This window comes from Sinohyriopsis cumingii, chromosome 19 (genome assembly GCF_028554795.1).
Source record: "Sinohyriopsis cumingii isolate HCF-2022 chromosome 19, ASM2855479v2, whole genome shotgun sequence".
In the NCBI taxonomy this organism is placed as follows: domain Eukaryota; kingdom Metazoa; phylum Mollusca; class Bivalvia; order Unionida; family Unionidae; genus Sinohyriopsis; species Sinohyriopsis cumingii.
In genome coordinates this window covers 43,090,788-43,103,702 of record NC_142979.1, presented here as the reverse complement: position 1 = coordinate 43,103,702, position 12,915 = coordinate 43,090,788, and the positions used below count along the sequence as shown (strand labels likewise).

General features: G+C 33.1%; 1 protein-coding gene across 2 annotated transcripts in view; it reads right to left on the bottom strand.

Annotated features, from left to right (window-relative positions):
* LOC149775582 (uncharacterized) overlaps positions 1-12,692 on the bottom strand; it is a 53,871-nt gene extending 41,179 nt beyond the window's left edge. Inside the window, exons 1-2 of one of the 2 annotated variants that reach the window (XM_089943619.1) lie at positions 12,578-12,692; positions 8,474-8,636 (exon numbers count right to left, since the gene is read on the bottom strand). In XM_089943619.1, the coding sequence (XP_089799745.1) occupies positions 8,474-8,575 (102 nt within the window). In that variant the 5' untranslated portion in view covers positions 8,576-8,636; positions 12,578-12,692. Of the gene's footprint in view, positions 1-8,473; positions 8,637-9,230; positions 9,285-12,577 lie in introns of those variants that run through there. The other variant, XM_089943620.1, reaches the window with a different exon arrangement.
* Positions 12,693-12,915: the final 223 nt, after the last annotated feature.

Genomic DNA, 12,915 nt, shown 5'->3' with positions numbered 1-12,915 from the left:
GGGTGGATTTATTTATTTATTTAAATTATTCACTGGAATTACAAAGTGCTCTTTAGCAGTTATTGGGCTAAATCTTTAATTTAAAATTAAAGTGAAATCAGTCAAGGATATTTTGGATTGTATTATTGCAATACATTAAAAGACTGTTAACAGATTGCCGCATTTTAAGCTATTGCCGCACTAGCACATTCAAGACTACAGGCACATCAACACATTCAATATTGAAATTTATTTGGAACTGAAATTCAATTGAAGCTTCATGCATTTAGTTAAAACATTTAGTACTGTTTGTGGTTTAATTCACAATACTGAACGTTCTTTTTAAATTTTCACTCTGTATTCCAGAAAAATATACATTATTTGTTGAATTTTACAAAATTTGTTGGTTTTCGCTCTATTCTGTTACTTAATGTAAACGATAGTGTCGTAACACTATACAACTTAATAGTTGCTAGGAAGAAGACCCTTCATAATGTTTTGATAGCATACCGTCCGATCTCTTTGCCATTTTGTATAACAACAACAACAATAATAATAATAATAATAATAATAATAATAATATTATTATTATTATTATTATTATTATTATTATTATTGGGCCCCGGGTGGCCGAGTTGTTTAAAGCGCTCCGTCAGTCGGCGGTTCTTATCAGGCTTTTGCCGGGTTCTTTCTGAACTATTTATAATGGCCGCCATGTATAGCATATCTTACGCTGAAAATGTCGTTAGATCCAAAAAACATCAAACAAAATATTGTTATTATTATTGTTGTTATTGTTATTATTATTATTATATTATTATTATTGTTATTGTTGTTGTTGTTGTTATTATTATTATTATTATTATTATTATTATTATTATTATTATTATTATTATTATTATTATTATTATCTGTTTGACTCGAAGATAGCTCCCATTCTTTAATTTTGGGGCTGAAGTTTGGGTATTATGAAGCCAATGATATTGAAAAGGTTCATTTGTCATTTTGTAAATATATTATTGGTACGTCTAAAATGTCTACATCAATTGCATTGGCATACGATGAATTAGGAAGAATTAATATGCAGAGTATAAGATATAAACATATTTTGAAATATTAGCTCAGAATTCTAAAAATGCCCGAACACAGAAATCCTAAAGAATTCCGTTTAAAGCTAAGATCGGGGAAAATTTTTATTGCTGGGCTAACAGTGTTGAAACAAAACCAGTTAACTTCTATGTACGTATGGATCTGGCAATGTTAGGTGTACTCAGGGCGTAAATCATAAAAATACAGTTTCTTAGATTGTTTATTGTAAAGATAATTTACGGCAAAAGCTGCAGGATGAGTTTAAGTATACGAAAAGAATTCGTTTCTTTAGGTCTTGGAGAATAGAAATCATTAATAAAATGTATCTAGATTTGTTACAAGACTTAGATTTTTCTTAAATAATCACCATACTTTGAGTGGGAAGCTTGCCAATCAGAGATAGCACAAGAAGATATAAAAATATTTGGTATGAAGAAAGACTTTTAAAATTTGTACTGATAATGTTGGTCAGGTCCACAATTAACTTGATTTTTGACAAAGTCAGCTGCAAGATACAATTTAAAATAACTCACAGCTTATAATAATTTTTTTTAAAAAAAACAACGCAAATTAAATATACATAACAATAAATGCTCACTTTCTGCGTCTATTTAACAAAGTTGATAGCAGTCTCTGAAGTCTTTCTGGTTTTATTACCAGATTCTATCCAATATACTTGCATCAGGCAGCATTTTCTAACGCATGTCTAAATGCGTTTTTTTCCCCAAGTCCAGCTGTAAACGACACATACACGTACAGTTTAATTACTGTGTATCCAAAAGAAGGGATTCGGAGTCAAAACATGACGTCTGTTTAATATGTAGTTTTAGGTAAGAGATTATCCATTTTGTGAAATGAGTTATGTATGTCAGTTTTTGATTACTCGATAATTCCGATATGGTCAAATAGACTGTACAGTCATTTAACGTTTAATCGCTTTCATTCTGTTTTGCATCAGTCTTGTTGGGTGTGATTGCAAAGTGAAGAAAGAAAGAAAAGAAACAACAATACTCTTATGGAATAAAGTTAATTTATTTGTATAATTATTTCTATGTGGTAACGTTTTTTTTTTTAAATTTAGTTTATATAATTCACAAAAATTTAATCAGAAATTATTATTTTTAGATGTAGAATTAGAACCTATTGTAATTACCAAACTCTGCAAGATGTTTAAACCCAGAAAACATTTTTTAAAAATAAAATATGAATGACAGGCTTGAGAAAATTTAATTATATGATTTGACAAAAAGTTCACTTAATTAATGCAGATTTATATATTTCTATTTTACATTAAAAATAATAACGTGATTTTTAGTACAGAAATTTACTCTTTCATTAAGTGTATATGCATGTACCTATATACATAAGTACTATAAATGAAGATAAATTTTAATTAAAATAAAAATTAGTATGGGTAATATAAACGTATCTTATGAAATTTTCTTATATAAAGGAAGTACAGTATATAAAAAATGCAGTCATTACTCTAAGATAAAAGTGTCACTTTATTATTAGTGTCCATGTGATTTTCAACTGTCAAATAACGCTCCACCCCTTTTTATTATTATCGCAGACACATTACGAAGCGGACGTTTGGGGCACTGGACGGTGTGTTGACAATTTATAAGTCATTATACATATGAAATCTCCACAATAGTGAATCAAGGATAGCAGATAACGTATCAACATATCATAAATGTATCTAATCTTTTTGTTTGTTTTCTTCCTTTGCTTTTTTTTTCGTTGTATGATAGACTGACAGAGAGAGCGAGAGAGGGAGAAAATGTAAACATGATTTCGACTTTCAACAGGAGAAAGAAAATTTATTAATTTATTTTATTTTTCTATTTATATACTGATATATTTATTAAACGTACGCTCTTTTTGTCCTTATAAGCTTTTATAATTCAGTCATGAGGGTCACTCCTGGTAATCAGGTGCGAAGTTTCTGTCTGTTGTGTGGAGAAAATTAAAAATACTAAGAACGAAAGAAAAAAGAGAAGAAGAGAGATAACACTAGGATTGACGACAGGAAGAAATTAGGAAAGGAAGGAAAAAATAGAGTACAACCAAAAATTTTATTATCTACCGCAGGCATACACGGCTAAAGTTATACACAATCTCCATGTAACAAAAACGAATTAAAAACAAGAAGAAAAAAAGCTACACTGGCATTGACATAGTGACTCAAATTCAAATTAATTACTCTGTGTCCTATTCTGTCGTTGTGCTAACTGGTTCGGCCAGTCTCCGTAACTCTCGCATTTAGCTATATTTTGGTAATTAAATTTCAAACTATCTGATGGAAAGAATGTAACTTTTGTTGCTAGATAATCATCAATGTATTTATCGTCTGAGCACTAAAGACAATAATCGACATTAACAGCTAGACAGACAGTAACAGCTAGACAGACAGTAACAGCTAGAAAGACTATAATTATCAATCATTAAAAGTTATTATGGTTTTGTTATAAATTCCAACAAATGTCAGATTTAGATATTCTCCGACCTCTTTTTCAATTTTAAAAAAAAAAATTAAAAATAATCAAAATGAGGTCGGAGAATATCTGAATTTTAAACGTTGTGTAATTAAATCGTTGATCCTATGCCAAAGTGAACAACTCACGCGATTTTAGAACGTGTTGTATTTCATTACAAAATCATCCAGAATAACCTGCAATGCTCTATCATTGCATTGCATAATCACCGTAAATTATTTTAAATATACTAAGATTAAATCTTTATTCCACTCAGGTAACCTTGCGAAATATGAGGGATTAAATAATAAAAACAACAAACTGATAAAGACAATAATAATAAATTGATAAATATGCGTGTAACAAGATAAATGAGTTGTTGTTTGCTTGTACAGGCGAAAGAAATTTGTAAATACAAACCTATTGAAGACAAAAAACAAAAACACAAAAAAAAACGTTTTCGACACACCAAGCTGATCAAGTAACCACACAGCCATAAAGAAAGACATAAATCACATATTCTTCTGTAACTTGAGATCGTACTAAATCATATAATTTGTTATTGATTAAATCTTTTGTTACTAAAACATGTAAATCAACTTCGATAACATTACATTTACATTAGTGTTGTACAAATCAGCATGTGTGTTGTGCTAAATTTGTATACATTCTTTCTACGACAAATGCATAGAAAGACAGAACTGTGTAATGGAATTGCATTTCATCACAATGGCGCCAATAAATTTATAGGCTGGGGGGGAGAGGGTGAAAACAAAGAAATGAAATTTAGGTTATTATTTTTAATTTCAGCATTGGCTTCATTCCTATTATTCTCATCTTTTGAAGTCCGTACAGATAAATAAATAGTGAAACTCAGCAAATTTGTTTTCCATTACATATAGCACGGAATCTTTCTTCTCTAGGTTAGTCCATCTTTATACAATCTTTGATTAATGGGGATTTGAAATTCGAAGTTTAGAGTAAATATTTCGTGAATAGTTGCGTAGAAAAAGTTAATAATCCTAAAATGTTACATTTTGTTCTAAATCTGCAAGTAATTCCATTATTTCGAGAATTATTATCACTATTCCAGGTCTGAAGATGCTTGTAAACGATGGTTAGCTATTGTTTGTTAAGAAAGAGTTTTGCTTATATTTCTCGGTGTAGCTTTTATTGGCTGTTTGGCTAATTAGGTAAATAGTAAAATCAGTGACTTTACCAAGAGAATTTATATTTTCTATCAATTCTTTACACTAGTATGAAATAAAAAAGGTATTTTTAAAAAAAAATCATGAAAGGACACGCGATGTTTGTTCAATAAAATGGAAGGAAAAAAAACCATTAATAATAATGTCGCCTTGGATGTGACTGACAATATTTTTTTTACCAACCCAGGCATGGACCCATCCTCTCTCTTGACTGACTGTCGCACACAGAAAAATCATGCGCAAATAAAAAAAACGAATATAAAAAGAAGTAAAAGTTGCTTTGTATATTCTAACCGTATAAACTTAACGTAAATAAAATCTGACCTGGAATAAATAAAAAATAAACAAATCCGATAACGCATACTGATTTGCAAGACGCTTGTTATGCACGGTTGTCGACAGGCACATTTTTACTAAAAGGAAATATAATACTGTGACTATGTAGACTAAATGCATTATAATTTCAAATTTTTCGTGTTGAAATAGTCGAGAAAAAATATATCACTGTGTTATATTTATTGCGAAGCACTACTTTCATATATTGAACGTCGTTCTAGGTTCGGTTTCAGAACGGGAGTTAACTCTGAGTGACAAGAGAAGTCAGTTTGAACAAGACCAGACAAAATAATAATAATAATAATAATAATAATAATAATAATAATAATAATAATAATAATCATAAACTATCTTTAACGAGGATAACACATTTGGTCATGACTGACCCATCTGCCATGTGGTCCTCAGTTTTTGTAATAAAATAATAAAAATAGAAGTTCATGCACATAACCATATATCGTCGCACACTCATTTGAACATAATTGACATGAATGACTATGTGTGACTATACTGGGAAACATACAAATATATATCTATTATGGATATGATTTTAGAGTTTTCTATTCAGAGCTTTTAATATATCATTCCAGCTGGTCTAGAAAGAATTTCTTTAATGATAATTTAAAAGAAGCAAGGGATGTTGAATTACGTATCTTCATTGGTAAGGAATTCCATACAGTAGGTGCTGATACAGAAAATGAGCTTTTGTAATGATTGGTTTTCGACCAAGGAATCTGGAGATAGTTGTTTGTCGTCGATCGGAGATTACGCTCAGTATTTGATGATCTTAGTTCAGTTATGTTAGAGATATAATCTGGAGAAAGACCGTTTAAAGACTTGTATGTCATGATTCCTTTAAAATAAAGAATACGTTTTTATATAGGTAGCCATTTCAGACGTGAAAACAAAACATTTGAGGGAGTCATAACAGGAAGTTTCAGTATTATTCGGGCTGCCCTTTTCTGGAGTCTATCAATTCTGGACAGATTATAATTTGATGTGTTTCCCCATATGGTACAGCCGTAATCTATCAGTGGTAGTATATAACCCGAAAAATAAATTTCAAGTGATTGTGGAGGTAGAAATTTTGAAAGCAATTTTAATAGAGTTATTCTTTTGACTACCATTGCACATAAGTGATCGATATGCGCATTCCAGCTGAGGTGTTGATCAATGTAGATACCAAGAAGTTTTTGATTTTTGACAATAGATACGTCTAAGCCATTTTGAGTTAGAAGTAAATCCATGTTAGTGGATAGACGCTGCCTTGTTCCAATTGTCATACATTTCGTTTTAGAGCTGTTAATATGCATTTTGTTTTGATGACACCAAACTGATATATTGTTGAGGTCAGTTTGAAGTTTATTTTTAATGGAGTCTAGAGATTTATCAGATAAATGCAATGTCGAATCGTCAGCGAAAAGATCTGTGTTAGCGTGCGCTGGATGCAAGGCTAGGTCGTTGATAAATAGTAGAAAAAGAAGAGGCCCTAATATAGATCCTTGAGGAACACCACTTAAGATATGACTTGGTTCGGATATATGTTTACCCGTGCAAACAACCTGGTGTCTGTTTGTAAGATACGACGTGAACCAGGCAACTGAGTTTGGAGAAAACTTGTAGGCTGAAAGTTTTTTAATGAGCACCGAATGGTCAACCAAATCGAATGCTTTTTTAAAATCAATGAAGATTGCACCAGTAAGTTCACCTGATTCTACTGCTAGTAGCCATTGGTCTATAAGTTTTGTCATTGCAGTCTGACATGAATGATTCTTTCGAAAACGTGATTGTGATCTATGGAGGAGTTGGTACTTGTCAAGATATCTTGAAAATATGCTTGTTGACATGTTTTTCCATAATTTTTGAAAGTACGGATAGAACAGATATGGGTCGATAGTTGGATGGGTCATTCTTTTCATTTCCCTTATAATTTGCGAATACTTTTGCTAACTTCAATGATTCCGGGAATTTATTGGAAGTGATACTACAGTTAATTATTTCTTTCAACGACTCTGAGATTGATAAAGCCGACATTTTCAGAGTTTTGGGGTGAATTCCATCTAGACCAGCTGATTTGTTTGTGTCAAGTTTATTTATAATATCAAAAGTGTCATTTATTGTTATTAAGGGAATGTTGAAACTAACATGATCGGGTACCCTTTCATTCACGAATTTAGTAAGTTTGTCTAAATTAGGCTCTGTATTCTTAGACCTGTCAAGCGTTTGGGAGATATTAGTAAAATAATGGTTCAGCTGGTTTGCAATATCGAGCTCTTTAGTATATTTAGTGCCATTGACTATAATTTCACATGGAGCTAGAGGCGCAGGTTTCGTTGAAGTCAGATTTCGTAAGTGATTCCGGATGGATCTGTTATCGGACTTTGATGTGATGGCTTCTTTGAAAAAGGAGCGTTTGTGTTTTACAGTGACTGATTTGACTTTGTTTCGCCATAAACGATAGTTTGTGAAGTCTTTATGTTTATGGTAGTAGTTTCGTTTGAGTTGTGCCTCTGCAATTTCATTAGTATACCATTCTGGTTGTTTTGATCGTTTAATTCTCTTGATGCGTATGGGGGCATGTTTATTTAGGATAGTAAGAAAACAGTGATTCCAGATAGACAAGTCATAGTCTGGGTCTATGTTAGGGAAATATATTGCGTTAATGTTTTGTGATAGTTCGGAGAGAAATTCATTTTCAGAAAAGTTTTTGAAACATCTGTATTGCATGTAGGAGTGTAAGTTGTTTTTCTTTGCGCTCTATTGCTTACGTACAGGATGCACACACTGAGGTGGTCCAACGCAATGAATATGACTAAACGCAGGACACGCATACAATCTGTATGGTATTTTCACTGTCATTTAGGGAATGCACATAATGATTACGTTTTGTACACCTGTGGTTCAATATTCACTCAAATTTCTCTTTTCAAGGTAATCCATTTATGTGCTTCTGACTGCACGTAAACGCAAAATAGTGTTGCCTTTCAACTTCAAGGATTTACATGCTGGCTTGTTGACTTATATTCTGCATCAATAGGCAACCATGCACTCGCCGAGATTTGCATTCGGGACAAACGTAGGTGACATTTTCTATTTAGTTTTCTATGTTGAAATTCAAGATAATACGTAAACAGTTCCTTTAAGATTGCAGCAATGCGGCACACCTTAGAAAGCAGCACAATATATGCAAGTGCTATTAAGAAACATGATACTCTCAATATAGATATTTTTAATGCTATTCCGACCTCTGTATTTCTCTTTCCTTGAACTAGTATAGAAGAATATTTCAGTACGCCTTGCAGTTGTAATAAATTCAATCAAGGTTTTCCAGAAAGGTAAATTCTTGATTTAAAAAAATCACTGTAATTTTTAATATTTACTTACAGTGGGTTCGTGTTTCGAAGGCCGTGCATTCTTGTCGGTGTGCTTAGCGCCTACAAAAGCGTAACCACCGCCGATTCTTTTCTTTGACGACATTCTGACCATCCGTCTGTCTGTATGGTAGAGGAATCCTAATCAACCTCTTTGTGTTTCATTTCTGAATAATCTGTAAAAAAAATTCCAGAATATTTTAGAAATTTCACGTGCATATCGGTACTAGACAGCCTTACTTAATTGCATACATAAATACAGACATATATACATACATACATACATACATACATACATACATACATACATACATACATACATACATCCTCAAAATAAGTTAGTACGAAATGTGTATGGTAGGAAAATTAAACTACGGCTTTGCTGAATGTTACCGACATTCTCTCTCTCTCTCTCTCTCTCTCTCTCTCTCTTTGTGCAATAGTTAGAACATATTCGTGAAGAAAATAGTTATAAAAAGTAGGAAACGGTATTTGTTGACATGGAAACCGAAGATGACGTTAACAACAACAATAACTGTACATAATGGTGACAGTGATACTTAAATTGCAGGTTAGTATCATAAATAAGACACGACCTGGCAGAGTACCGCGTTCATCAAAATTAAAAACAGCTGTTTAAGTACACAACATTATTTTGAATCTAAAATATAATGACAATATACAACAATGTAAATGTCCGCATCTCTAAATGCCATTTCCAGACACTTAACAAACAAGAACCGTAGATAGCACCAATGTTATACACATACCTGCCTTCCTTATAAGTGTAATTTTGCAAACTTCAGCAAACAAGTCAGTATTTGATGTTAAGAGAAAGGTTCCTCATGAAATTTGATAGGTGGATGATACCTGACCTGCAATATTTGGGGTCAATGATATCAATTCAAAGACAAAACGCGCATCGCGTGCGGGCCAACTTGAGCGCTTTTTCGAACCAAATCCTATCACAATCTCTTCTCTTTGTCCTGTATCTATCCCGTATCAAATTTACTGGATCCTTCTCGTGTATACTCCTCACATATTTGTCTAGTGCATTTAGGCCTTCCTCGGGGCACAGGTGCTTTGTCTAGACTACCATATATACATAATGACAGCAATTTTAAGTTACCTAAAATCCCATTCGGATACACGCAAATATTTGGGAACAACGAGAAATTCGTTGAAACGATGGAGCTTCATGATATACAAGTCTCGGAGGTTCAAAATGGATGTTCTTTATATCAGAAATACATTAAGATGATGCTTGTTAAAGAAAGGGACCGTAATGATGTACCAGTAGAGTCAATCCAGACAAGTCGTTGCCGTAAAACCTGTGACCCCATCTTACGTGTGTAAATATTATCTTCCGATTACAAGTTAGATCCAAAATTAGATCCATTTACACTTCATGATAATTTCCATCGGTCATTGGTCGACATAATTATTATGTTATGAATATATATATATATATATATATATATATATATATATATATATATATATATATATATATATATATATACGATGAAATCTGAAGTAGCTCGGTTTGGGTAAAAGCTCTGCCAACAGAAGCCCCTAAGTCATTACATGTGTCGTCACCCTTTCAATACTTTTTATGCTGGACGATGAACGGTTGTGTGTTATAATAAGTTCGTTTCTTTTCTTCTTTATTTAGCTACAAATGAAATTTCACTTTTTCACTTGAAAGCAAATGTTATTTAATGTTGTTTTCGCCTTTCTAGTGAAAGAATAAATGTGAATGTATCTGCATAAATATATTAAATTTATCGATTTCCCATTTTGAATGCTAGACATTTTCTATCGTACTTTCTTTGGATGCTGTAGTAACAATTGTCATAGTTTTCGCATTCGAAGGAGACGCTAACAGCATTACCGAAATTGCAAGCGTCATATCACATTCAACCAATCAAAAGTACTACATCTTTAATCTCCACCGAGTGTTATCCCATTCAACCAATCGAAAGCACGTGATTTTCGAATTTGATTGATTGATATCGCATTCGACTGAGACCAGCATACCATTCTATCGAAGTGCATCAAAATGAGTACTGTTGGTCGCGTGAATGTTATACGGTGCTACAGTCTCGGTGTCAACGCAATGCGGGTGGTTGTATTACCATCTGAATCGAATGCAGAATCAGCTTGGCTTTTACTCCATTCTCATTTGACAAGTGTTTTAAAACTATTTTGAATGACCTGGGCATAGTAAAAGGTCAGCTCTGTTTTCTTGAACGCTGATTTATTATATCTTTAGTTTTACTTATTAAAATGACATATTGTCTGTCGTCCGTCCATTGGCATAAGTTTGGTATCGCTACTCCTCGTAAGCTACATGGATGATTGCCATGAAACTTTAAACACGCATTCGTCACAAGATCTAGTTGGTCCACAATGAACCTGGTACCGATCAAGCATTCAATATGGCCGCCAAGGCATTCATTTTGCAAATTGTGCTATCGAGTTTCCTCCTGAATAGAATGGAGTATTCACCAGAAGACTTCTCATGATATCCAGTTGGTCCTACATGAAAGTGGTGCAGATTTGACCTCCAATTTGGTTGTCATCTTGTCATTTTTTCTCTCTGCGGAACTTCTTGAACATGTGTGTACAGTGACGTACTAATGGTAAATGTCGCAAAGGGTGACGATGAAGGCCCAAAGGGATTTTGGAGCCTCAAGAACTCTAACACCAGGGGCAACCGCCCCCTCGCCCCCGTTAATACGCAACTGCGTGTGTGTATGGGTGTATGTATATTTTATGATTACATATATGTCAGACACTCCAGGAAGAGTTTTATTTGTCATATTCAGCATTTAAAGTTGTATTGTTTTAATATTCTACTATTTAAGCACTACCTTTTTAGATCGCTTCATTCTGAACCATAAAGTTATTGCTGTCATATTATTATTATTATTATTATTATTATTATTATTATTATTATTATTATTGCCATGTAGATAAGGGAGTTTCACTGAAATATTTTGTATAGTGCCTAGTTGGTCCTCAATGAAAATGATAAATCCAATATGGCTGCCATGGCCATCATCTTTACAGCCTTGTCATCACTACTACTCGTAAACCGAAAATTATATAGAAATGGGGGTTTCACCAGAAGACTTCTTTTGATGTCTAAATGAAAATGATGCCGATCTAACCTCTAATATGGCCACCATCCTGAGGTATTGTTATTTATACTCCTCAAAGATGGATGGTCATTTAGACTTGGGGTTTTCACTAAATGATTTCTTATGATGTTTAGTTGTTTCTAAATGAAAATGGTATCCATCTAGCTTAAAGATCTTGTTTTCCTTTCTCCTCCGAAACTCGTCTCAACATCGGCTTTTCGCAAATACACATTGATATATATTTGTTCCTAACAGAGAATGGTACAAATCATTATATCCGATATGGCTGCCACGACAGCCGCCTTGAAAATATTGTTATCTCTAATCCTTGTAGTATCGAGATGGATTTTTCATCGAAATGCGTCCAATAATAAATGGTTTCTCCTAAAGGAAAATGGTGACGGCATAAAGTCCAATATGGCCACCAACGAGGCTAATTTTAAAATCTTCTTATCGTTCAAGACTATCAGAGATGATTTCATCACTCAGCAGATTCAAGAGTGAAGAAATGGTCTTTTATTGGATTCATGAGAATTCTTTGCAGACAGCAAATTATGACTCCATTCAAGGGACTCTTGTTTTATATTTTCAGTGTTGTCAACTCGCTGTGATTGTCTCAAAATTCTTCCAAGAAACGAATATCATCAGCTGACTTTTTCTTTTTGTAAATTGCATAAAATATGAGTATTATATCCTGTATATGTGTCAGTGCACCTGTATGTACCAGTCTGAGTAATACTACATCATCTATATATCAGTAAAAGTAAAACAGGTTTAAAAAGTACAGCTGTATTATTATACATTCATTTGAGCATATAGCTGAATAAATTCAAATTGACATAAATGATGATATTGCATTTTTATTGAAGAACTTTTATTATTGTTCAAAACTTTATAATTTTATTGAACTTAATGATTGAATGTATTTCCTTTAAAATCATTTTCACTAGACCAATATTGTTCGCTAGTACCTGCGTCACACTTCCTGTGTTCTACCGCATATGACTAGTAATCTTCAATCGTCACTGACAGAACAGTCTCCGTACTTTGTCCCCATAATACATCGCGCTGATGTCAAGCACGAACCAATCACTTGAGATGAACGAAAAGTTTCCAAACTACTTGTTATGAGAATGGCGTCACTGTCGTGCAAATGACATAACGGACCAACCAATGAAGAGACCTATAATTACTTGTTACCGGCTTTAGATATTGGCTTGCCAGTTTAGGCTTGGTGCCAGCGAACTAGCGAAGCGAACTAATGTTGAAGTGTTGTCCTCTGCTACTAGGCTGTATGTATACATACATA